Source organism: Micromesistius poutassou, assembly GCF_964030765.1.
Source record: "Micromesistius poutassou genome assembly, chromosome: 16".
NCBI classification, from domain to species: Eukaryota; Metazoa; Chordata; class Actinopteri; order Gadiformes; family Gadidae; genus Micromesistius; species Micromesistius poutassou.
This window is the reverse complement of record NC_140286.1, coordinates 11,457,400-11,485,364: the sequence shown is the minus strand read 5'-3', so window position 1 is coordinate 11,485,364 and position 27,965 is coordinate 11,457,400. Positions and strand designations below refer to the sequence as shown.

The 27,965-nt window shown below is 49.2% G+C and overlaps 1 protein-coding gene across 1 annotated transcript; it reads right to left on the bottom strand.

The window, feature by feature from the left end:
* Window positions 1-82: 82 nt before the first annotated feature.
* On the bottom strand, window positions 83-27,886 carry bcl2b (BCL2 apoptosis regulator b). Its single transcript, XM_084480625.1, has 2 exons — window positions 26,725-27,886; window positions 83-3,743 (listed from the first exon to the last, which is right to left on the bottom strand). The coding sequence occupies exons 1-2, from the start codon at window positions 27,337-27,339 to the stop codon at window positions 3,606-3,608; spliced, it is 753 nt and encodes a 250-aa protein (XP_084336751.1). The 5' UTR covers window positions 27,340-27,886; the 3' UTR covers window positions 83-3,605.
* Between the last annotated feature and the right edge of the window lie 79 nt (window positions 27,887-27,965).

The following is a 27,965-nucleotide window of genomic DNA, read 5'->3' as shown; positions in this document are numbered from 1 at the left end:
ATTGAAAATATGAATTCAGACAAACACAACACAAAAGATACACTCCCAGACGTTGTTAGACTGCTGGAGAAATGAGGTTTATTAGGAACAATATGATCCCGCTAGCTTATTGTGTATATAGCAGTAAACGACAGAATCACAACTCACTTTTTCGTTCTTGTTAAGTGCTACAGGTTTAGGAGAGTATATACATTAAACAGTATAGCGACCGCAGTGCCTACAATCATATATGCACAGAGAATAGGAAATATTACCTTTTTTATATATATATTGCTGTTACACCATTGTGTTCACAAAGGAAACTTTGGGTTACTTTTTAACATGACACATCAGTTGGGATCGCTTTGTGACGTTGGGGTTAAGAGACCAGGTATAAAGTTTGCGTTCTCTGTATTTTACAGTACTGTACTGTACAGTGCTGTAAGCCAAATGATTGGAACATGTTTTGACAAAGGTCAGCTGATATAGAACACTTAGGATCAGACAAAGGTTGCAAAAGGTTGCTTCTTCACCAACGTGAAAAAAGGATACACCATGTTTTCCTCTTTAAGCTACAAGTTATAATAGTAATAAAAAAAATGAGTAATACGAGTTAGCTTTGGTTTCAGGATTTTTCTAGCACTATACTATTAACTGTGGCAGTTCAAAAGCTGTAATAAGTCGAAAGTCATTCGGGTTTAGCAGTCGTAAGCTGATATTTGCACAACACAGAGATTCACTTCTTTTTTATAACGTTTTTTTATCGTATAGCAGCCGGAAAATGACATAGTTTACAGTGTGATTCCATGAAAAAAAAATATTGATTTGAACAAAGAATTGTTAAAGACCAGTCTTCTGTACCTCTACAAAACTCTTGTTGCTTTAGTATCATCTTCTACCCTACTCATGTATAAATATTGTTAAACAAGTGTGGTTATTATTTCCGTGAAGACCACCATTTCCACTAAATGTGAAGTTTAGTATTCAATGAGAAAGAGAGTGAAATAGAGTCATTTGCTTTTCCATGACAGTATGAAAAAGTCGTACAAACTGGGATTTGTAATCAAAGCCTTCCTGAATTCATAACTGTAACACAAGACCCGCATCGATACAAACTGCCCGGAAATGACAAATCAATGTTGCATTGTGCCGGCCTGATGACATCGCAACTTGGCAGCGGGGGCATCTCGGGTTCCAACATCCCAGGCCCTGGGGCGGGCGGGCCATGCACAAATGAGATCTTTGTGTGCGGGCTTCGACGCTTACAGTTATTGGTGACCTAGAAATCCATGCTTATGTTATTTTTTTTCCTCTTTTTATTTTTTCTTTTTCTTTACAATCCATTGTCCTTCTTCTGTGTGGGAACAGTTTGTAGCAGTCCTGGAGGAGGCTGTGGTGTACGTCTTTGTTTGCTTAAAGGGGGCGGGGGAGGTGATGAGGGTCGGGACAACAACGTCTGCAGAGCACGGTTGGGACAGGGGGGACAGGGGGAGAGGGGGGCAGTGGGGGGGCGCACATGTTGATCGTCCCAGCACAACTCGGTCACCGCTGTGGCTAACGAGTCTTACCACAGATGGACGAGATAAACACAAACAGAAAATGAAAAGTGGGGCGGAAAAATAAATAACTAAACACACAAAGGGGTTCCGTGGGAGGAAAGCTCTTTGTCACCGGATAAGGGTTAACCACCACTTCCACACTGGGTCCCGCATGGGAAGAATTTCCTTAGTCCTTCAACGTGGGGCAGAGGAAGGCCTCTTGCTCCTAGACCAGGGGGTGTGGACTGCGGAGCAGAGGAGAGGAGAGGGAAGGAGGGAGGACTCTGTGAGCAGCCCCGTCAAACACACAACCCATCCTCTCCTCTCTCCTCTCTCCTCCATTTCTGCTGCTTTGATCAGCTCCTTGTCTCCTCTCGCTCTGCCAAGCGCGATTATTCACTGATCTCCACTCCGGTGTCCTACTCGGTTTTGCCTGTGTCTCTCGGTTTCTTCAAAGACGGCGTTCTCCCCCTGTCAGAACCCGTTCGCCTCCACCCGGCTCCACATCATGAAGCTCCGAGCTCCCCAGTATGAATGTCTTTGGCCCAAACCTTCCCCTCCACCCTTCCCCTCCACCCTTCCCCTCCACCCTTCCTCTGCTCAAACCTCAAACCTCTCAATCTCAAAGGTTCTTTGCTACTTTGCCCAGCCCCCCGCTACAGAAAAGAAATAAAACCCATCACACCGTCATCATCAATAATCGATAATCAAAGCAGCCTCTTTCTTTTTTTTTTCTATAAAAGTTTGAAAGCTGAGTCCGCCTCGGTCTGTGTGTGTGACCCGGAGCTCTCTGTTCCGCACCGCTTCCGACGCTGCAGACAGTACTTGAGGAGTGAAAGCTGCGTACACACAATATACACACACACACACACACACACACACTCACACACACGCGTACACACTAACACTAACACACACACACACACACACACACTCCATGCATGGGCTGCTCCTTCTCCATTATACATTCTGAGCAGCTGGTGTGGGAAGGAAGTGCTTTGAAGGACGACTAAGATGGGTGGGGGGCGGCTGGTAACAGGAGTCCGCAGTTCAAACGGGGGGGGCTCCTCACCCTAACAAGTTGGGATACTGATGGGGGAAGGGAGGGGGGCGGGGGGGCTGGTTGTGTCTGGCTTCCTCTCTGGAGTGTGTATGATGATTGTCATCGCCCTTCAACCTCTCCCCTCCCTCCCCCTCGTCCCTGGACCCTCACCCCAACATCCACCGCAGTTATCCTTCCTCCACCCCCCCCACCCCTTGACCCCCTCCCAACGTGAGTTGTAGTTCTCCCCACTCGCCCCCCACCACCGCCACATGCAACACTATGTCTCTAACGCTAACACCTAAAGCTTCATGCTACGACCAGTACGAAAAAGCAGGCAGGCAGAAAGCGAAACCCAGACGCACCGTGCACTCCTTTTGTTTACTTTTTTCTTCTTCTTTGTGCAAGTGTGTGTGTGTGTGTGTGTGTGTGTGTCTGTGTGTGTGTGTGTGTGTGTGTGTGATTGTTCAAACATAACATCCGCCCGGGTCCATACTTTCTCTGATTACATAAACGAGGAGTCGTCACTGAGTGTTCTCCTGATGGGACCCTCCCACTCCCACCGTCCGTTGTTTGCTCTTCTCCTACTCCCTCCTTTCTCACTTGGCTTTGTTTGGAAAGGAGGAAGAGGAGGAGGAGGTGGGAGGGGGGGGCGGGGGGGGGCAGGGACGCAGCGGAAGGGAGGGAGTTCCTGGGCCGAGCTTTGAAGAGAGCGAGAGAGAGAGGCAGGGTTTTGTGGTTCTTGAAGATGCGTCTCAGAGGAGGGCCGGGCGGCGTTGAAAGGAAAGAGGAGAGAGAGAGAGAGAGAGAGACAGAGAGACAGAGAGAGACAGAGAGAGAGAGAGAGAGAGAGAGAGAGAGAGAGAGAGAGAGAGAGAGAGAGAGAGAGAGAGAGAGAGAGAGAGACCAGTTTCAGAGACTGCGGCACAGGTCTGGGGAGGGGGGAGGGGGAGAGTGAAGTCAAGGTGAGAGGAAAGAGCGAACGATGAAAACCGAGACAGACGGAGAGAGAGAGAGAGAGAGACGACTCTTCGTCTTCTTGCTCTTCACTTCTGGGTGAGGTACGCGCCGATGGTGAGGCTGGCGGCGCCGAGCGCGGCCAGGCCGAACACGGTCTTGATGGAGGGCCAGGCGCAGCTGAACACCGACTCCCTCTGTCTGTCGTACAGCTCCACAAAGGCCTCCTGAGAGAGAGAGAGAGAGAGAGAGAGAGAGAGAAACACGGGTTGAGCCAGGGATATTAACAGCAATGCTGCGTTCATAGTGGGATAGTTGTCGTGGGTCTATTGGTTACAGAAACGTCCCCACACGGACGGACGCAGAACCCTAGATGTCTCTGTGGGCACAGAGACCCACCGTGTATCCAAGGCAGGCGGTTTGACGCAGAAGTAGAAGTAGTAGAAGTGAACCGTAACATTTAGAGGGCGACATTGAGCTCACAAAGCAGGTGACCTTGAGCCAACCACTCTGAGTGAGTTGACCACCACTGTGTGTGTGTGTGCGTGTGTGTGCGTGCGTGCGCGTGTGCACATGCTTGGTAAATAGGATACAAGGGAACATTAAATACAATTTAATGTTTTTGTGCTGTCAATGTTTGTTTGCTCAGTTTGCTAGTTTATGCCCAGTCTTCACGGCCAGCAATATGTTTAAGTGCATCCTAAAAGGATACATATATTGCTTGTGCATCGAGACACAACATAATGCTGGAGGATTTAGGAAGTGTAGGATTATAAAAATGTTTTTGGCAGTAATGGTTGGGTTTTGGTCATTGTTAATGCACGACAACACGGGGAGACATTGTCGTGTTTAAATCTGCCACAGCATTTCTCATGCAAGACGTTGCAAAACTGTTATTTATTAGCCTAGGTTATGATATATTTACATTTATTTACCATTTTACAGTGCTACAACTCTCTCAAGGCATCTCAGAATTAGTATTCTGATGAACGAGTCTGATTATATTTTCTATAATATAAATGTAGTCCATTTAGCAATGCCCTGCGAGCAATATATTTAATATGGTTAGTGTGTTGTGTAATTAGTGCTGTATGCGTCTGGAGGTACATTATAATCCTGTGTGTCTGTGTGCATGAGCTCACTGCATGTGCATGTCTAGAAGGAAACAAAGCCAGGGAATGTAAATGTGTAGCTGCACCCCCTCCTGCCCACCTCCCACAGCACATGTTATGCGCAGACCCTGCAGCATGCAGATCCTATTCACGTATATACTACTACCTACACACCGCATCACCACAACATTCAAATATATACTACTACCTACACACCATCACCACAACATTCAAATATATACTACTACCTACACACCTCATCACCACAACATTCAAATATATACTACTACCTACACACCGCATCACCACAACATTCAAATATATACTACTACCTACACACCGCATCACCACAACATTCAAATATATACTACTACCTACACACCGCATCACCACAACATTCAAATATATACTACTACCTACACACCATCACCACAACATTCAAATATATACTACTACCTACACACCGCATCACCACAACATTCAAATATATACTACTACCTACACACCATCACCACAACATTCAAATATATACTACTACCTACACACCGCATCACCACAACATTCAAATATATACTACTACCTACACACCGCATCACCACAACATTCAAATATATACTACTACCTACACACCATCACCACAACATTCAAATATATACTACTACCTACACACCGCATCACCACAACATTCAAATATATACTACTACCTACACACCATCACCACAACATTCAAATATATACTACTACCTACACACCACATCACCACAACATTCAAATATATACTACTACCTACACACCATCACCACAACATACAAATATATACTATTACTGCCTACATCACCTTAACATATATATATATATATATATATACACTACTACTACCTGCATCCCCCTAGCATATATATACATCTCCGATACATGTGGGCATATATATATATACAGTATATATATATATGTATATATATATATATAGAACATGCATCAAGATGATGTACCGTAATGCTTCTTGGCAAACTGCCAGTTGAGACGTGGCAGTATGGGGACGCGTTCTTCCCTCACTGCCGTCTGGAGTGTGTTCAGTGTGTGTGTTCGGTGTGTGTTCAGTGTGTGTGTTCGGTGTGCGTCTGTGAACACGTCTGATTTGGAGGAAATGCAGACGGAACGGCCTTGACAGTGGGAACAGCTGGACAGGAAGCTGTCGCGCTTGGAATGCACCCCCACCATCCCCCTAACACACACACATTAGCGTACACACACACACACCGACACGTACACACACTTCCTCCTTCCAACGACACCCACACATAGACGTACACACAGGGACACACACACACACACACACACACACACACAAACCGACGCACACACATTTCTACCTGCACGCACACCAACGCACACACATTAGAGTAGACTGGGTCTACTCAGAGTCTACTAAGGTAAACTGTTCACATCAGAATGGAATGTGAGTTGAGCTGAGTTTTGGGGGGTGCAGAAAAGGGTAGCGGTTTGGAGGAGGAAAAAAAGACTCACTGACGCACTAACCCTCTGTGCTGTTGCTCGCCGTCGCAGAGGGGGTCACCCTATCAAAATCTACGACTCCACTTTTTCCACGGCTAAATCACATTAGTGCTGCAGCAAAAGCGAAAAAGATTTGCGGTCTCCTTTTTGTGACTGGATACGCTTTTATAGCAGGTAACCTGAGCCATCTTTGAACAATGGGGGATTGTTTGGTTTAATTCGTGCCGTCACATTACTGTGTCACTGCCCCGGGTAATTACGCCTATTCCAAGTCTTAATTTACCACAAGGTTAAATTTGCCTATGGTAATTATGTGTCGTGTTTTGATTCTGTTTGCACTGATACCACTCGCACGATTTGACCTTGATAAAGGGAAGTGGAAAGTGGGTTGATACCCATTTTATCTATCGTTTTCAAAGTGTCACAGTTAAATGGATACACCTTCATCTACAACTGCAGGACCATATAAAAAAAGGATAGCATTTTCTAAAGCAACCATGGGAAATTGAAAACATTTCCTGTCTCCGTGCCTCTGTGTTTGATTTCCTGAATTCCTGAGGCTAGGGGGCCCGAGTGGGACAGAGGATCAGCACTTTCCTCTGTCTGTGCTCACAGGGCCTCTCTCTCTCTCTCTGAGCCCCCAACCCGGCGGTGTGTGTTCTCAACCCCACCGGGAAAACATGCTTTAACCACCAGCCACTTCCTCCTGTTCCTCTTTTAATTAGTCCCCATTTAAGAAAAAAATAAGCTAATTAATTAATTTAAAGTAAGCCCACGGATTGGCTCCTCAATGATTGCTCCTCCTCTCTCCTGGTGAAACGGTATGTGGGTTAATACGTTAGGATACAAGCGACCTTAGCCAAACCTCAACGTTGAGATTAACACACAGTAGTTCTCTTCATGATAAAAAAAATATGAACTCCCATCCCTTATTTTGCTTTTCCACGAGCTGTGGCAAACCAAAACCCAGCCGACATCAACAACCAGTCGCAGGTCAGGTGATGGCTGCGTGTCCACTAGCAGAATGAGGGCCAAAGGGCCTGAGTCACAAAGTACGGCGGGCCCCTGGCCCCTCGCCCCGTCGGTGGAGATTACCATCAGGGGTGTCACATGGTAGGCGCCTTGTTTTCTCCACCGATGGGGCTTCACTTCTTATAGACAACTGATTGGAAGGATGGACGAAGTAAACAAACAAGGTACAAGGGAACCGAGTGTGAGTGTTTTGAGGGTTAGCCGCCGGCGGTGTGTGCGTGTGCGTGTGTGTGTGTGTGTGTGTGTGTGTGTGTGTGTGTGTGAACAGGGTCAGGTGGTCATCATGAGACATGGGCGTGCTGCTCCACCGTGCGCTCCAGTGCTCAGGAGCCTTCCCACAGGCATGCACGTGACCTGGGCATGGGAACACGCGGAGTGGTGTGGAAAACACTCAACTGTCTCACTTTCACTCTGACCGTCTCTCCTCTCTCTCTCTCTCTCTCGTTCTCTCTCTCTCTCTCTCTCTCCCTCTCTCGTTTGCCTTCTCTTTCTTTCTCCGTCCACTTTCTCTCCCCCCTTGCCCTCTCGGCATCCACTCTCGTTTCACTCTCAGCTCCGATGCTGGGAAACGGATCAGGGTTTTGATTGGATTCATGGGGATGGCTTGTGACCTCTGTGTTTTAATAGCTCCGTGTGGTAATACAGAGCTAATACCCCCCCCCCCCCCCCCCCCCCGGCTACTGAAAGCTACTGGTCCTTATTGACGTGTAACTGAATTCATTGCAACTCGCTTTGGATCAAAGCATCTGCCACGCAGCTGAATAGTAAAAAAGTAGAAAAAGGAGAGAATCTGGCAGAAGGCAAAGACATCCATGGGGGAGATTTGAAAAAAAAAAAAAAGAAAACCTTGGCAATCACATTGTGTTGACAAAATACTTCTTGAATCCTCCACAGCCCCCGACTCTGACCTTCACCTGAACATCTGCCATCTGCCGCAGGTGAAGGTCTCCCCGCCATCCAGCCAAGGTATCTTACTCTGCGGTATAATATGAACACTACGCCATTCAAGAGGACTTTGTGTAAATAAGCCCCAGCAGTCAAGTTGTAAAAAAAAGCCTAGAAACCAATATCAGGAGAAAAATACAAAACACCACCAGTAACACGTTGTCTGAATCCTCCCCATTCCTGCATTCTTACATCACCACACCATAAACCCCTTGGAGACATAGAAAAAGACAGGCTTTACAGTACCCAAACAAAGAACGAAACGAAAGACTGGAGAAGAAAAGGCAAGAGGACAGACAGAAATGTTTTACAGTATACAAATTAAGAATGACAGAATACCGAGAACAGTGGCGATTTGTCTAAGACTGCAAGGGAAGCTCAGCTTCCCCTAAAAGCGTCACAGTGCATTTGCCTGTTGAAGCACAGTGTCCATCCACTTCAGCAGGGGCGGAGTGGGGCACTAAAAGCCACCGGGAGAATTCTGACTGGCCCAGCCGGGGGGAAATCGCTGTTGCGATTGCGGTTGTAGGGCCGTCTTACACACGTAAGACGGCCCTGGGACGTAAGACATATGTGGGCTGGTCCACCGGACCACGGTGGCCGACCGGCCGACCGGGAAAAACTCCCGATCGTCCCGACGGCCACTCCGCCCTGCACTTCAGTGGGGCTGCATAGAACAGCTTCTTTTGGTGCATCGAAAGTCGACGGTCATTGATAATGCTGTGATTATGTCCCTCCCACGGACGCTCAGGGTCTCTGGGGGTGAATGGAGGAGTGGGCTGGCCTGGACGCTGGGCGTTCTGCGTGATGATTGGAGGGTCTGCGAAAGACTGAGTTGCCATTTGATTGACAGCGATTTTGAACTATAAACGTCCTTGGAGCTCTCTTCAGTCCTCAGTCCCATCGCGGATTTTCGCAAGCGAATCGAAAGACAAAACTGTAATCTATTTCTTGATATTTGCTTGCGAATTGCTTGACATTTTTCATCGTACATTTCATACACCTATACACACAATTCCTTGCTTCCGTTTTTTCAGATCACGACTTGCAGGGTGACAGGGGAAAGCTGTGTGATTTCTTGGTGTTCCTTAAAGACATGGAGTTGGACAGTGCAATGCCTCAGCTTTACAAACTGTTCTCATTAGTGGCATTAGCTACATCTGCAGGTGTATAAAGGAGCTTCTCCTGTTTAAAGCGGCTCAAGTCCTACACCCATAACACAATGAACCAAGGCCATTTAAGCAGCGCTCTGCTGGCCATTGAGAGGACACTGGTCAAGTCACTGGAAAAGACAGCTAGTTGGTATGACAGAGCATTTCCTTGAAACAGGAACAGAGAGGATAATTTAAATATACATAAATTTACAATTTATAAGATGTAAATCATATGAAAATATATATATGAAAATGAGCTTCCCCTCTTTGAAAGACCAGCAGCCGCCACTGACCAATAAGTAGTAGAAGAACAGACAGGAGGACCTCACGGGGATAGAGAAATGTATTACAGTATACAAATAAAGAACGAAAGAAGATAATCAGTAGTAGGAGAAGAGACGAGAAGATCCCACGCTCATCCACTGAGTGATGGCCTCTTGTTTTCCCAGCTCGTCATGGTTACCAAGTATGGAAGCCGCGAATTTGTTCTTCGCCCCAGCGGGAGTGAGAGTCCCGGGCTCTGATTTGTCGGTCACACCGAGTGGCAGTGTTTATCCTCCGTCCCTCCCCAGTGGAAGACCAGTGACTCTTTGTACACTATTCCGGTCTCTGGACTGGGAATGACCCGGTTTGTCTCTGAAGGGCTGAGCGATAGCATTGGCCCGATCGCTCAGCGCGTTCCCTGACCGCCGGGCGATGATCCTTGGCCTTTTCGACGCAGGAAATAATGACTCATACCTCGGAGCTATTAACGATCCGAGGGAGGGTGCTTTGGCATGAAACTGCATGAAAAAAAATGATTAGACGATGAACTCTGATGAGGGACATTTCTGCGGGGGTAATTACAGGCAACAAGAGGGCTCCTTTCATTCACAACACAGGGAGCGGGAGAGAGCGGGAGGAAGGAGAGCGAGAGAAAGGGATGTGGGTTAAAGTTCAACCACTAATTAAAGTCGGTGTTGTGGCTTCAGTGTTGTTCTCGCCAAGGAGCTGGCCCCTCCCTCCTCTCGTCTCCTCATCGTTCCCGCAGAGCGGTGCTGTACGTTGCACTGTACATACAACCAGTCACCGCCCCACTCGTTTGATGGCTGACTGCGGTTCACAGAGCGGCCCAGACTTTAATTAAACCCAGTATAATACACCCACTCCAAGTGAATGGGAAAAGTAATAGATAACGTCATAGTAATGGAATTCATTTTTTTATTCACTCTTTCTTCCTTCCATCCAAGCAACACATCTGCAATCCTCTGCCCACATAACGCATTCCTTTCTCCCTAATAACTAATTTATAACTTTCTTCCTTTCTTTCCTCCTTGCTCCCTCCTTTTTTTTCCTCCCCATCCTTCCCCTCTGTCTTCATCGATTCTGAAGCAACCCATCTGCAACCCTTCCCCATCCCCTGCTCATTCCTAATTTCTTTCCTTCTTCCTTCCTAGCTTTCATCAACGTGTCCGTCTTTCTTTCCCCCCCCGTCTTTCCCTCTGTCGCTATCGATCCGAGGCAACACACGGGACATCCTTCCGCACGCAGCTAGCATCCTCTCGCAGACACAATGGACTGCAGAGGTTCCAGAAGCCCCTTCAGCGGGCTTTGAAGGTCGCATTTGCCCCCGTGTCTCGGGGGGGGGGTCGTCCATCGACCCCTCCGCTCGTAGAAAACGATGACGGTGGCGTTTGCGGCGACGCGGGTTAGCCTGTGAATCCCCCTGGTGTCAGCAGCACAGCCGGAGTTCAGTCGGGTTCAGTCGCTTTGAACACCGATGCACTCCACTGGATTACTCCACGTTGAGTCCATGTTGAAAAACCAACAACAACAACGACAATAACAAAAATACGACAACAGCCCCGTAGCTTGCTGGGAGACAATGGGAGCTAAAAGCTATGACAACAAGACAATAGAAGCTACAGCTAATATCCAAAAGCTAAGATTGTTGCTTATGGCAGACTTTCCCCAGTGGGGATTATGTGTTGGGATCATTATGGATTTCATAGTGTAGTCTAGCGCGACACAATCTGAAATATGTACACTCATGTGAAACATGAGTGAAACTCCCAGGACGCTGTCTGCTGAGAACAACAATATGTCCGTGCCGCTAGTGATTTTATTCCCCTCCATATGCTCCCATCGCCGGGCAAAAATGTCTGAATTCGAGTAGTCTTGGTTTCGTTTCGCAGATAGAATTAACATTTATCAGCAGAATGGCTGAGCAGGCACCTTGGTTGTGGGGGGGGGGGGGGGGGGGGGGGGGGGGGGGGGGGGGGTGAAGGAGTTTGCTTTGTTGTCATCGTCTGCCCGTTTTTCAGACTTAATAATCTCAGCTCTGAACAGACGGCCAGACATGGCGTCGCATTGAAGAACGTTATAGATAATACAGGAGGAACCCTAATTATTTAAATACGCCTCGGCGGAAAGATGGCGTGTTGACAAAACAGGACACTCTCCCAGGGCACGCGGGCCGACTCGAGCAGAACGAGCTGCCTGATGGCTGTGAATCAAGTACACACACACACACACACGCACATTCTCATACATGCACACACGTCTAAACACACACACACACACACACATACACGCGCACACGCACACAATTCTAAACACAAACACATTCACACGCACGCACACAAACACACACCCTCATCACAGTCAGTCAATACATCATACATTAATCGCCATTGTCCTATATCTCGCATACACTAGATTTGGGTTAAAAATCTATCCAATTTTGCCATTTAGTATTTTGTGTGTGTCACTGTTGTCTGAATGGCAATGTAAGCCAAGCAGGGCTTTCATCTTGGCTGAGTGAATGGGATTATATTCAGCACCTTTGATCCACCACTAAAAAAAAAAGGTGACCTTGCCGGCCCAGGGGAGGGAGTCGGAGGGGAGCTCTGAAATCACCATCGGAGAGCGCTGACAGCATCTCCCTCCCTTCCTCTTCATCCTCCTCCATCCTCTCCACCTCCTCAGCCTCCGTCTCCCGGCCCACTCGGGGACACACACTGTGTGTACGTGTCTCTGTGAAGCTCCCGTCGCTCTGTACCTTTAACAAGCAGTCACAGTGGGACTGCACAGGGAAGCAAGCAGACTTCAAAGCCGGATCTATAGCATCTGTACCAGAGCACCACTGCTCCTCTGACCCGCCCTCACTGACTCGCTTACTCTCGCTATCATACTCTCTTAGATTCTCCCTTACCCTCTCTCTCTCTCTCTCTCTCTCTCTCTCTCTCTCTCTCTCTCTCTCTCTCTCTCTCTCTCTCTCTCTCTCTCTCTTTCTATCTCTCTCTCTCACTCTTATGTGCTCTCTTTTTTACATTCTCTCACCCGCTCTCTCCCTTGGTCCTCTCTCTCTTTATTACATTCTCTCACTCCCTCACACTCCCCTCTCTTGCGCTCTCTCACTCCCTCTCCCTCTTTTTTGACCATCTCTCACTCTCTCTTGCTCTCTCTCTCTCTTTATTACTTTCTATCAATCTCTCTCACGCCCTCTCTCTTGCTCTCTCGCTTGCATTCTCTCCCTCTTTCTTACTGTCTCTCTCCCCTCCTCTGTCACAGAAGTCACTACAGACCACACCTTTTCTTCCCACAGTCGTTAAAAATAGGCCTTCTTCCGTACGGGTGCTTGACCTTGAAAGCTATTTCTGTTCACCCTTATCACGTCGATTCAGAATCCTCCCTATCATAACAACAATCAATCATAACCGGTGTAACCAACCCCCACATCCTCCAAACCTATCAAACCCCCCCCCCCCCCCCCCCCCCCCCCGATTACTTCCACTGGAAACGTTGCCGCATGAAGCAGAGAAGACACAACATGGCAGAAAGGGGATGCCTGCATTGTTTGAGGATCCGGTCTTCCAGAGCGAGGAGGTGGAGGCGGGGGGGCGGGGAGCGGGGGCGGGGAGCGGGAGGCGGGGGCGGAGAGATGTGACATCAGAGACCATGCAGAGAACGCCTGCCAAGCATCTATTAATGTACACAGGCCCAGTCCCCGTGTCCTCGTTCTGGGATCCCCCCATCTAATGAAGCCTCTCTCACCCACACACACACAAGCATCACGCATGCACACACACACACACACACACACACACGCATGCACACACGCACACACGCATTCACACATGGTCCAGTCCATTTAAAGCCGCCCTGGCGAGCAGGCGGTATAGCGATGCTGAGTCATCAGCCACACTTTGGTGATAAGTGGATTTTGCACGTTAGTGTGTGAGCCTTTGTGTGTGTGTGTGTGTGTGTGTGTGTGTGTGTGTGCGTGTGTGTGTGGGTGAGTGGGGGTGTGGGTGGGTGGGTGTCTGTTTTTTTTCCCAGTGCATCAGTGTGTATGTGTGTGTCTGTGTTGAAGTGTGTCTCTGTGTGTCTGTACGCGTGTTAAAGAATATATTCAACTTGGGCTTTAGCTGCTTTTCCCGAACAGACGGTGCGTCAGAGCACTGGCATTGAGTATTGACTGCTGCAGTGACGTCTGTTTTGCCACAAGTAATCCACATGCCATCGCCATGGGAACCAAAAACACACACACACACACACACACACACACACACACACACACATAAGCTCATTCCGCCTTCAGGAAATGCCCCTGTAAATGTTCCATTCTGCATTGTTTTGTGTAATAAGTAACGCTCCAACCCCACAAATGAATAATCCATGAGGGCACCGTCTATCAATGAAGGTGGTTTGTCTGTTGCAGGCTTCCAAATCCGTCCCTTTGACGAGGCGGGACCATAGACCACACACAGGAGCCAGCGGAGGCGAGGGAGACGATCCTGGAATAGACGCGATGGTGCCTCTTGATAACGCTCCTGTTGGACCGTGGGAAACGCTTCAGCCCTCCAGGTGGCCTCTGGGCTTTTTCTTTGGGAGGGGGAGGGGGTTCACTTCCTGTGACCAGGGCAACTCACGTTCCAAGCCTTTAAAAGTAGCAGTAGCATTCATCGACCCCCCCTCGAGACCATAACACCGACCGCAGCAGTACCAACACCCCACCCTGCTTCCCGAAATAGACCTGCTAACCAGCTACTGTATGAGGGGGCACTCAGCGGAGCGGACAGCGCGGTCCCCGGTCACACTTCGTCTTTACCGTTGAACGGAGCTGCAGTCCGAAACAATTTGTCGTTGGGTTTTTGTGTCAAACTTAGAGGTGTTTTCCTTTACACACGTGCATACACTGGTCTTTGGACTGGGGAGTTTGGAAAGCATTGGCCTTTTTCGGAGTTGCCGCCGACGTTGGTTGACGGCAGTCGACAAAAAACAAAGAGAAAGGAGTTCTGTACAGTAGTCACTGTTTGGCTGCTTCGTCGTGAAAACATGGCTGCTATTAGGTCACTTCCTTTGCCAGATGCTTTCATGACATCATGTTCTACTTTGAGACTATGGGTTCTTTGTGGGCGGCCTGTCCTGGCCAGTGGCCAGGCAAGACAGCGGCTGTGTTGTCATACGAATAGTTTGGTAAAATGCTGGATCACGAACAGCTGGCGTTTTTTTGTGGAGAGATCTGTATTCCTTGTGTGAATACCTTTACTTCAAAGCGACAAACTCAACAACGATAAACGACAAACTCAACAACGCTTTCAATTTTTCAATGGTAAACGGGTGCACTTTTAGCTGAATCAAAATAAAATCCACTCCTCCTCCTTTCTCTATGGAGTGGTCCCGACGATGGAGCCTGTAATTCCACACTAGGAGAACATGAATCAGACCAGTGGGGTAAGAAAGCATTGGGGGGGGGGATCAAAGCTCGACAGCCACTACATCACATACACTCTCCTCTTTCATGCAGCAGACATCTTGGAGCACGGGCAGCCTATAATAAAAGCCCGCCAGTTTTGGCAACAAGACAGTTGAGCAGTTTACACGATTCTGTGTGTGTATCTGCGTGTGTGTGTGTTTTTGCATGGGTGCATCCGTGTGTGTGTGTGTGCATGTGCATCCTTTGAAATGGAAAACACACACACAGAATGTGTGCGTGTGTGTGTGTGTCAGGCCCGGTTTCAGGTTCTGTATAGGACTCTGTGTGCCCATGTTAATGAGAAAAGTCTCGGTGCAGTTCAGGGAGAAGGTGAGCCATCTCGGGTGACTACTTATGTCAGTAAAAAACTGAAACAATAATGTGTTCTAGGAACGCCCCCCCCCCCCCCCCCGCTTTGAAGTGGGTGGCGGGCTGATTTTGTTTTGCTCCCACTCTCACCGTATCTCGTCACAGTCAGCCTGCGGGGGTTTTATCTTCTCCACTTATCTTCAACGGAGGAAAGAGCCGGCGTATGTTTTGTGGGGAGAGGCAGCTCTCTCTCTCTCTCTCTCTCTCTATAGAGAGAGAGAGTGTGGAATGTGTGACCAAGTTTCTCTTTTTCTTCAGCGATGAGGTCATGGGGGAAGGGGCCGTCAGAAGAAGAAGAAGAAGAAGCAAAAAACCCATATTTCGTAATGCAAACTCAGGACACACACACACACACACACACACTGTCCGATCGTGAACTGTACTATCTCAACCTGTACTATCATGCACTTTGACTCGAGACAAACCAAAACCCAAAAAAACAAACAAACACCCTGACGTAAAGGTAAAAAAAAAAAACCCTTCTTAACTCAAAAGTCTTCGATGCGCAAAAAAAGTTCTCTTCTCCCCTTCCAACCGCAGCGTCCCAGCGGCTCCGCTCGGGTGGGGAGAGTTCATTGACCCCTGTGAGACAACCAGCTGATTTTCCCTCAGACTGAGGTCGGAGGTGTGTGGGGGCGGGGGCTGGCGGGCGGTTGGAGGAATGGCAGGAATGCTGGTTGCCGTAGCGAGACAAACAACGGCACTGTGCTCGGCGGGGCTGAGAGCCCTTCGCATGAGCTGCTCTCAGCCCCTGATAGCCCTACCCCCCCCCCTCCCCCCCTCCTCGAACCACCAACACCGTGGAGCGACGCGGGTCATCGTCGTTATGTAATGAAAACAGAAAACACAGATCCAGCGTCGCTACTATGATTACGTTTATATTTAGGAGCATTTAGCAGACGCGTTTATCAAAAGCCACTCACAATAAGTACATTTGCCAGAATAAAGATGAACAATATCTCGCTGTCGGTACAGAAGAGCTATTCCTAGAAACAAGTGCTTATCGCTAGGTTAACCCTTTCCCCCTATACGACAAGATAGCTAGGATAAGATGCCACACAATACTAAGTACTATTTTTAAGTGCCAGGACGTACAACATACAATAAGCGCATAAGGGGGGTGTTTTTAGGAGGTGGCTGTGCAGAGTCCAGGTGAACTCTGAAGTGTTGGTGCTCTATGACCTTCTTGGGGTCCGGCTGGGTTTGATTGACAGGTCAAAGTTTGGGCCTGGGCTGTTTTACTGCCGAATGAATAACTGAGGCACGCTCGTCCCCTACTGTTCATTCTTTCCAGAAGTGCTTCATGTATTTTTGGGGTTATTCACGTCTTCCTTTGACTCATAATGACCTTGGACCTATCCATAACGTCATGTCATGCCGGAGTACTTTAATAATGGCTCATTGTGGATCTATTTCAAAGACGTGTGGCACATTGCAGATGGGTGACCTTCTGTCTGTCTCTGTGTGTGTGTGTGTGTGTGCGTGTGTGTGTGTGTGTGTGCGTACGCTGACACAAGCAACGCCCGGTCCTGATGAATGTTCCTCAATCTTCTATTGTGTTAATTATAGGACTGGGATGTGAACCGGGGACAAGCTTACAGGATGATTTTGGTCTATTCTCTCTCTTCTCAGAGCTATTGGTTAATAATATTCCATCAGAAATATCGTCTGAGGCCTTCACCGTGTTGGAGACCAGCTGACGATGCGATGACATATTTGTTCTCATTTATTAAGCCCTCTCTTGGCACATTTGGGACATGGTTGAGGGTACATCTTTCCAACCTTGTATTATTACACCCGTTTTCGCTCAGCTGCTCCTCTACTTTCTATGCAGCTGATCTCTCTCAGCTGACAATCAGATGACAGTCAGGTCAGGCTAGCTGACGTTTGACCCACTTCTCGGGTCAACTTTGCCGCCATTCATTTCTCCACGTGCTTCGTTGCTCCTTCTTCTGGTCCCTGCGGCTGACGGGAGGATCAAGCTTCTCCCCCTGATTCTCTATTCTATTGATTATCTTCTTAAGTGCCTGTTTCCCAACTACATTGATTCACCCAAGGTAAAATATACAGACTTTTACGTTCATTTCTCGACCTGAGTGTTTGTAACCCATACAGCGCCCAGGAAAACGTCCATGCAGATGAATGAGGAACTTTAACGGTCTAATTACAGCGTGGATTCACTTCTTGTGGCTGTATTTATGGATGTAAACCTGTCTAGACACGTCCCTCACATATATTATATTGCACTATAAAGCGGAAAAGAGCACCCCCGAAAACAGGACGCACAGGCACACATCACAGACACAGAACATGAATAATCCTCCTTTAGCTAGTCATTAAGACTCAACCGAGTCTCGGCCACACACAGAGCGTCGTTCATTAGCCTTGTGTCAAAAAGACAGCAAAACAGAATGATCCAAACTAAATGAGCCACGAGATGTTTCACCGCTCTGCTGTGACTAATATCCATGGTTCCGGTTTTTCATCAACCGTCTGTCACTTTGTGTGGAAGTAAATATGACAACCAAACAACCAATTACAGCCCCGGCATTCAGCCTCACAGCCGATAAAACCCACCGCACGGCTCCGTCATCGGTGTCAGCCGGTCTCACCGCGGTGATTGTGTGTCCCTGCAAGCCTGGTTGTATGTAGTGTGTGGATGTGTGTATGTGGATTGTATCGTGTTGTATCGTGAGCCTACTAGACACTACACAGTAGATAAGAAGCCCTCACTGGGACGCAAATGGGGTCACGGGTGGCAGAGGGTTTCATGAAGCCGAGTCGAGGTTGAAAGACCTTTTCTCTCTTCCAAAAAGCAGCAGGCGCGCTCCGTAGTGGTAGAGTCTGTGTGAGCTCGTGCCTGAGCTCGGGCTGCTTCTCGCTTCAGAACCAATCAGCCGCCATCAAAGGTGACTCCCAGACATGGGCGGAGCGCGCGGGGGGGTTGTAGTGTGAGAGGGTGTTGGGGGACGGGGGGGGACGGAGGGGGGACACGCATTACACACACACACACACACACACACACACACACACACACACACATCCCCACACATCTACACACAGACATCCACACATTCACACACACACTCGAACAGTCAGCACGAGCTGAAATGCGCTAAAACATGGTTCCAGCCAAGGAGATTTCACGGCTGAAACTGCATCAGGAGGACCGTGGCGGCTCACCAAAGAGCGCGCCGCTCTGCAGTGGCTCAGCCAGGATCTATGAACGAGGGGCGGGGAGGAGGGCGGAGAGAGCCATCATGAATCAGGAGGGGAAAGTTCTCGATCGATACGGCGAAAACGGTGGAAAAAAAATAAAAGATCTCTGAGGCACGGGTTGACCTCACCCTGCATCCACTGATGGTAGAGCAGATCAGATTTCTGGTGGGCTGTTAGTCCCCCGCACCCCCCCCCTCCCCCTTGTCACCCCGGGGGGTGGGATTAGAACAGAGTACCAGAACCTGCAGCCTCTTGCACCTCCATAAATAACACATGAGAAATCTATTTACTATTATCTTAGCCATCATGTTTGGGGGATTTGTTTTTTGGGATCAGGGGGGAAATGGGGTAGGGTGGGCAAGATGAGGATGTACTCAGCATTTCAAGGATTAGCAAATAATGGCATGTTGTTTGTTAATGGCCAGGGCTGCTGCTGGTTGCATAGGGAAATCCCAGAGGGCATAGTAGTGTGTGTGTGTGTGTGTGTGTGTGTGTGTGTGTGTGTGTGTGTGTGTGTGTGTGTGTGTGTGTGGTCGGTCGTATGGCATAGCTAATAGGAAGCAAGGCACCCCGGGGCCATCTGCTCTTTGCCACAGCTCACATGTCACCCTGTGACAACACAGCATTATTGATTCACACCACCACATCCGTTTCTGCGTACGTGTGTGTGCATCTGTGTGTGTGTGTGTGCGTGGGCGTGTGTCTGTCTGTGTGTGTGTGTGCTAGTCAGCCATTGTGAGGGCAGGAGGTAATTGATTCACACCAATACATCCGCTTCAATGTTTGCCTGCCCTTGTGCACATTGTATGCACATAAACTAAAGCCCACACTGGACGCTGGACGACGCACCTGCCCCCCCCCCCCCCCCCCTCCCCCCTCCCAGCCCTGCTTTAGGCTAATACCGCCGGGGCAGCCATTTACAATGCTGATGACAGAAGTTCAGTTTTAAATGATAAATTATAAGTTATAAATGCGGCATCTATTTAAAAGCCTTTGAGGGCTTATCCCGAAATACCCAGAGTTGTTTGAAAAGGGGTAAAAACCGTTTAACCTTGCCCTATTTAATATAACATAGATGTTCCAAGGGCTTGCCTTGTGGCAAAGTCAACTGGTGTCTCTGTAGACTCCTTATTATCCACTACAAATGCCACGACACACAGCAGTGGGGAAGCCTCAATTTTACCCCCGCCTTCAATCAAATTTAATATATCCCCCAATATAGACTCAGAGGCCACCGTTTTATAAGGGACAGGGATGAACCGAAAGCAAAATAAGGAGATTTGAATAATATGACAATTAGGGAAGCCCATGGGACAGGCAGTGGAGGTGCTCCTATATTTAGCCCGCCTCTCACGTGTCCCTGCATTTTTCAGGATCTCTCCTGTTACCTGACACTGAACGGCAGGTCTCGTGGTAATCGCCTGCCCCTACTGGATGTGTGTGTGTGTGTGTGTGTGTGTGTGTGTGTGTGTGTGTGTGTGTGTGTGAGTGTGTGTGGATACGTGTGTTACTTGCATGCATGACATGCAACCATAATCATATATATATGGATTTACTGTATATGTCTGTGTGGCTTTCCGTGTGTCTCTCTGTCCGTCTGTCTTTGTCTTTGTGTGTGAGTGTGCGTGTGCGCATGTGTGTGTGTGTGTGTGTGTGTGCGTGCATGCGTGTGTGTGTGTGCGCACATGTGTGTGTGCGTGTGCCTGTGTGTGTGTGTGTGTGTGTGTGTGTGTGCTTGTTGGAGGTATACACGGGGAGTCCTTGGGGTTTTGTTCTGCGTTTAGCGTCTGAGTTTATGTGGCCCAATGTATTATTTACCGTTGATCTGTTTACGGGAACCTAACGGGCGGTGGAAAACAGGTCCGAGAGCGGCCCCGTTAGCAACTCAAAGTAATGAAGGCACCCAATTACCCAGATGAAATCCACAAACCATTACAGGGTCACAAATGGGATATTGCTTCCATTAAAAAAAAGAGACTCACAGAGAGATGAATCTAATTGAGAGTGGTGCACACACACACACACACACACACACACACACACATGCAGACACACATGGAGACACACACATAGACACACAATGCAAACGCACAACGCAGACACTCAGATGCTTTCACAGCATCACCCTCATACAGCATCACTGGGCTTCTAGATACAGATGCACATGCAGACACCGACACAGACAAAGCCACACATGTGCCATACCAGACATTCAGTCTGCTGCATTGGTTTGTGAACAAAGAGTGCAGTAAAAAAGTCAAACAATTCTAAGGAAAATGACGTCCATAAGGGAATGCAAATGCACCGCACCCATGTCTGACACTCAGGAAAGAAAACACCCAGCTTGTGTTGATAATTTATCTCCTGTCCCGGCAGTCATTCCCAAGGCCCTAGGAGGGGAAGACCCAGAAATACACACACAGGACGGGCGTGGGGAGGCTAATGGGACAGGGTTGGCCCACCCACACACACACACACACACACACACACACACACACACATGCACACACACACACACACAAAGGAACATGCCTAAACACACACACACACACACACACACACACATACACAACACACACGTCCACACCCTACAGGTTCACAAAGGTAGCATGGGCCACGAGCTGTAGCCCGTAGTAAACAGATGTGTTGTATTGTAACATGAGGTCGGCCCATATCTTGATAATAAGCTCTTAAGGTGGGTGGTATTTTCTTTTTTGTCTTTTGTCAATGTCACGTCACCTGAGCACATCAAAGGCGAATGTTGTGGGATGTTCCAGTGGCATGACATGAGTGTGTTTGCTAAAGTGTAAACATCACACCAAAGCAAGGCGTCTCTTGTCAAAGAGCTAAGGAAAACAAAGGTTACAGTGGCTGTCTAAAAATGTGAGCATGTTTGGTTAAGAAGTCTGTGGTTTGTAGCCCCAACAATGAATAATACATTTTTGTTGTGGTGTGGAAATATGGCTGGATTTGAAAAAAGGGACTTTCTCTCTCCTAATGAAAAGCAAAACGTATAAAATCCACCATGTGCTTTGTGTTACGGGACTCTAAGCATCTCAGAGACATCTGTAGCTGAGAGGAGCTCATCTCTCCTCACCACCACCACCTCCACCCCCAGCATCCACCCCACCTCCTGAGAGTGTGGTAAAACTGTATTCAGGTCGGGGGATGGAGCTTAGAGCTGAGGGCTGGCTGTCTGTCTATCTGTCTGCCCTGCCTGGCTGACTGGCCGTCCTGCTGGCTGCCTGCCTGCCTGCCTGCCTGGCTGGCTGGCTGACTGGCCGTCTCGCTGGCTGCCTGCCTGTCTGCTTGTCTGACTGGTTGGCTGGCTGGCTGGGTCACAAGGAAGTCTTTTTGAGACTACATGTGTGCTGGGGAGGGGCGGACTGGTGGCAGATGGTGAATGACCAGCAGCCTCACCCGGGAGATGGGGTACAGTAAAGGGGAAGCTGGGGGCGGTGGGAGGGGGCAAGAGGGGGCGGTTTTGGCTTGCTTCAGCTCCTCTGATGTTTCACACTCTCCATTAGCAAACTATTGGGCCACAAGCGGGGACATTATGTCCTTGTGGGGAAGGAGACAAATTCCAGGAGGTTTTGGAACCGGACACGTTTTTTAAGGCGGCCTGCCTGTCCATGTTCTACTGCTGTAATGCTACACTGAAGCTAACGGTTTGGAGAGGTGCATTCCCAACCGAGTTTGCTGTGAAGTTTTCATACAAAGAATAAGTAATCCTTTGTATGTTTGTTTGTATGCCTGTGTGTATGTCTGTGTGTGCGTGTGGGCTGGGGGATGGCTGTTTACCTTAGGCTTTAAGCCTGATATAAGTTATTTATTTGTGTACAAGGGCTTACACTGATACCACACAGCAAGGAGCGGTGTTTGCCTCTATGTAGTGTGCATGTCGACACGCGGTGCTCCTCTCTCCGTGCTCATTGGCTCCCTCCCGTCTCCCCAACACATGCGTGTTAGGCTACGTGCTAGCTAGGGGAATTGTCGACGGCTATAGCCAGCCCACAGTGAGTATCACCACGAAGCTAAAATAAAGGTGAATGAATTAAACATTATGAAGACGGACGCTCATTTTTCCGGGACGTATTCCCATCGCTGCATCACGGCGGACAATTTGATATTTAATAACATTTGTAACGTTGCTCCAAAGCTTTAATTAGTCTGGCACGGGAAGAAGAAAGGGGGAACAAAAAAAAAAAACACCTCTGTGTGAATTACCAAGTATTGTTCCTGAATGTCTCCGACAGATTCCCTATGGGTTTTATTTTTTTTAATGAGAAGTAAATAGGCTGCAAAGAGGTGCGAGGGCTCCTCTTCAATTGGGCTATTACGGGCTGAGGTGGAGCGCTGTCAGCCCGCAGTTGTTCGGGCTCCTTTCATGCGTGGCAGGCATGTCACACACATGGAGATTAATGACTTCCGCACTGTCCCAGATCCACCCAGCCGCCGCCGCCGCCGCCGCGTAGACGGGGGGAGCCCAGGCGCAGACAGATGCCCACAGCGGCATAGTAACACCCGGAGGTCCCGCCCACTCCAACACCCCATTGGGTTTATGAGGGGCCCGCATGGTCCCCGGGGGCCCACGCAGCTATCCAATGTCCGTACCGTGTGCGTGCCTGCGTGCGTGCGTGCATGTGTGTGTGCGTGCATGTACACGTCTATGCACAAACGCACACGTGGACATATGAAATCACACGTGTGCACACATACACAGAAGGAAACAGAAGGACACACACACACACACACACACACACACACCTGAAAGCACACCTGTCCTGAAACAGGGGCGTGTCTATGGGGCCACCTAGAAGGGAGCCACATTCTTCGGTCCACCTGATACAGGGCGCCCTCAGTTCTTCTGAGGGAAGCCTTCCCTCAAGGTCCCGATCAAAGCAAGAGCACAGGTGTGTTGACTCGGCTTTTGTCCCCAACCCCCCGACCCCCCCTCTCCCCCCCTCCATTTTTTAATTATACACAAATCGTCGTGTATAGAAGGCCTCACTAAAATAACCCACCAAGAATAACAAATGTCTCAAAGAAGCCCAGTGATGCTGTATGAGGGTGATGCTGTGAAAGCTGTGAGACCACTGGTTTGTTGTTGTTATGCAGACCTCCCCCCCTCTCCCCCCTCTCCCCCCCCCCTCTCCCACAGGATGTCTCGTGGTCCTCCACTGTGAAAAACATTGCGCCTGAGGTCAGGTGTCACCTCCCGCTTCGGCCAATCAGCTGGTGTTTACCGAAGGATCCTGCAAATAAACACAGGTGTGCCACAGTCGCACGTGGTGGTGGAAGCAGACATAACACGTCCGTGTGCAACACTTTGACTTTCAGCCACAGTCCTGCCCCCCCCCTCCATGGCCCCTGAGTCTCTCCTGGGCTCAGTGCAGCGTTGTCTCTTCGTGGTAGAGGAGTGGAGAAGGGTTGCGTGTGTACAGGCGGGGATGGAGCGATGAGAGCGTGGTGGGCCGTGGTGTTTAAGGAGGCTCGGGGTAATTACCGGCTAAATGGGAGCCGTTTCAAAATCGTGGAGATAAATACACGCGCACACCTACACACAGACGTATAAACACACACACACGCGCGCGCACACCTACACACAGGACGTATAAACACACACACACACGCGCGCACACCTACACACAGACATATAAACACACACACACACACACGCGCGCACACCTACACACGGACGTATAAACACACACACCCGCGCGCGCACACCTACACAACGAGATGCATAAACACATACGCACACCTACACGATGCATAAACAAACACACACACACCTATACAGAGACGCACAAACACACATGCGCACACCTACAAACACAGATGCATACACACACACACACACACACACACAGATGAATATACACACACACGCCTACACACATAACGGGCGGGGTGTTATTTCCACAAAGGAAGTGTAAGTTAAAATAAAGGTGTATTTATACTACTGGTAATGCCTAGACTCAACAGCGTCTAGCACTGCTCTGGCTCTCCAGTTTTGGGCTCAGATTGTAGGGACACAGGGTTCCTGGATAAAGCACAGTTTCCACTCTGCAGTCACATGTCAATACGCTACGATTAGACTAACCGGCCTCCGCCCTGTTGTCACAGCGGAGTGAAACAACATACTTACACAACGCATACCGTACGTTGAGACACTGTGTGTTTCTGTGTGAGCAAATACTAGTGTGTGTATCGTGTGTGTATATAAACTAGTCGAGTGTGTAAGGCCCAAAGCAAGTCAAATTGTGTCAAATATTGCATCAGTATACATCAAACCCTCAATGTAGTCCACGGAGAGTAGTGTTGACAAAAAGACAAAGGAAGATGTGTAGGCTATGGTCAGTCACCATACATTGACCCGCCAATACCCCCCCAAATAAAAGACAGGCGATGGACCGTTGTGATAGGACGGACGGCCCTGCCTGTAATCCCCTGGATTAAGAGGCTCTGCTGGGATGTATATGGCGAGGGGCATAAGGATCCAGCCGTCTCCACCCAGCTGGAAAACACCCACCAAAGTGACCTACATTGAACATCGGGCAGAGGCTGCGGCATCCTAGCCAGCCGCCAGCCGCCGTCTGCATGTCCCCCCCCCCCCACACACACACACACACACACACACTGCAGACCGGTGAGTCGCCGCCCTACAGCCAGACACAGAGGAAGGGGTATAGTGCTGCATGCTCGAATTCAAACACAGGCCACGGAATTAGAATTAGCTCTGTTCTCTTTTTCCGGGGGTCTCTTCCTCCCTCCCCTCCCTCTCCCTCTCCCTCTCCCTCTACCCCCACCCCCCCCCCCCCCCCCCCCCCCCCCCCCCGGACACACACAGGCACTCTGTTGACTGCCTTTGATATGTGGCACAACCTGGCCCCCTCCAGGGCCAGGGCAGACTCAAGGGGAATGTTAAACGCTCCTTCCCCATTTGGAGTTGAACTACGTGATATTAATCATTGATTACGCCCCGGCTCACCTCCTCCTGGCTAAATAATCGAGCAGCGTAAACGTTATGTTCTCATTAAGGCGCTCTTCTGCCAATTAAGAGGCACATTTTGTGGCAGTTTGCCTTTTAATAGCCGCCATGGCTTAAAGCACAGTGCTTTTGTCTTACACCAATTAGAGAAAGCAGGAAATCTTACATAAAAATGTAAAGTCTTAAAGAGGAACTGTTCTGTGTGTGTGTGTGTGTGTGTGAGAAAGAAAGAGAGATTGTGATTGTGTGTGTGTATCTGAGAGATTGTGTGTATGTGTATGTGTGTGTGTGTGTTTGTGTGTGAGAAAGAGAGATTGTGTGTGTGTGTGTGTGTGTGTGTGTGTGTGTGTGTGTGTGTGTGTGTGTATCTGAGAGATTGTGTGTGTGTGTGTGGTGTGTCTGAGAGATTGTGTGTGTGTGTGTGTGTGTGTGTGTGTGTGTGTGTGTGTGTGTGTGTGTGTGTGTGTGAGACAGAGAGCGAGAAGAGAAAGATTGTGTGTGTGTGTGTGTGTGTGTGTGTGTGTGTGTGTGTGTGTGTGAGACAGAGAGAGAGAAGAGAGAGATTGTGTGTGTGTGTGTGTGTGTGTGTGTGTGTGTGTGTGTGTGTGTGTGTCTGGGTAAGTAAGCACCAACTGTCAGATTACTTGACGTTTTCGGGGACCTGTCCAGCCGTGCCCGGGGGCCCTGAGCACATTATTGGTTTTTGGTCGCCTGACAAGTGTCTACCCTAGCGCTATAATAATAGTCAGGCTGAGAATATTGAGCAGCGTTCTCAGCCAATCGGGTATCGGGATCAGGGATAGAAATAGTATAACATTTCCTGCGCCCCCAAGATAATTTTTGGCTATTGTTCCATGGATAAAGGAGCCACCGAGCAAGACAGCTGCTGGGCTCTGACATAGACGAAAGGGGCGGGATTACTGCGGAAAAAAAACGTAGGGAGGTGTGACAGAGTAGAGGGCGCCCTATTGGTCCGCTGCGTTTGACAGGCTGCCCCAACAACCAACCACCAATCCCGGTGCAGTTCGGTTTCGCATGTTCTGCTATCACCTACTTCTGTGCCTGCTCTGCTAGGACAATAACGGGGGGGAATAACGAATGTTGAACCGTTAAACATTTAAAACCTACCCATCCCCCGTTGTCCTGGATCCAGCTGTTCAGATGGCCGTTCAAGTACTCAGTCATCCACTCGGCGATGTGCTCCACTTGCGCCACCATCTCCTCCTCCTGGCCGCCGGCGCACTCCACGCACACGGTGCCCCCGAACTCGAAAAAGGCGATGATCCGTCCCCAGTTCACACCGTCCCTGAACAGCTCGTCAATCACCTCCCTGAAGCGCCTCTGCGCTGTGCTCGACGTGAGGTACAGCTGGTGCGACATCTCGGTGAAGTCCGCCTGGTAGAGTCTCTCGAGTTCGTCCCCCGCCTCGCGCAGCACCCGGTGGGTCGCCGCGCGCGGGTCCCCGTGCCGGGCCATGATCCGCTTGGAAAGACGGGGGATGCTCTCCGGCCCGGTGTTGGCGTCGTTGTCGCCCCCCACTTCTCCTCGACATCGTTTCACCAAAGTCGGTGGAGGAGCGATGATCGACCTATTATTCCCCACTTCTTCCTCCTCCTCCTCCTCCTCCTCTTCTTCCTCCTCTTCAACTGCTGCAGCGTCCTCGAATTCCCACATATACCCCTGCTTGGACAGTTTATGGAAAATGTACTTTTGCACGATATCGCGGTTATACACGTTCGCCATCACAGTTTAGGATTTGGCACTAGGTGCACAGAGGGAATCGTTAAATGACACGCACCATGGACGGCTTCTGCTCCGATATAGTGTGCATATGCATAATACAGAAAACTATGTTACATGTATAAATGATGCATGTGTGTATCCTCCACCAAGATGTGTCCGGGCGATGCGCAAGCCTTGCTCGAGAACAAACACAAACCTCTTAAAAGTCCAACAATACTGTACGTGCGTTCGGACCGCTCCATGCAATCCTCATGTTTCCCAAGCGTCTTTTTGGGTGAGCGTCGTTCCTCGATCCTCCTTTTGCACACAAATCCAACATACGGAAGAGAGGAATGGGAACGAGTATCCTATGCCTCTGCACCACCTCTGTTAAAAGATCTGTTGGAAAAACATCCCGAAGACACGTAGTGAGTTAGCACATGCACCGCGAAGAACAACCGCAATACCACCGCGACCCACTGTTCGTTTCCGCAGCTTTCACGCACAACCAGCCGCGAAACTGTGAAGCCGAGCAGACAAGGTCGCTCGGTCGCTCTCTGCTGCTCAGCGCTGCGCTCCCTGTCCACTGCCGAGGAGTGGTTACTTTGCGCTCTCGAGTGATGTAGTTAATACGTCACCAACATCCG

What these genes read in the sequence shown, in the direction of transcription:
- bcl2b (XM_084480625.1), bottom strand. Translation starts at nt 27,339, where the DNA reads ATGGCGAACGTGTATAACCGCGATATCGTGCAAAAGTACATTTTCCAT. An exon ending in TCCAGGACAACGGGGGATGG is followed by an intron (nt 3,744 to 26,724) that starts GTAGGTTTTAAA and finishes TCTCTCTCTCAG; the next exon opens with GAGGCCTTTGTGGAGCTGTA.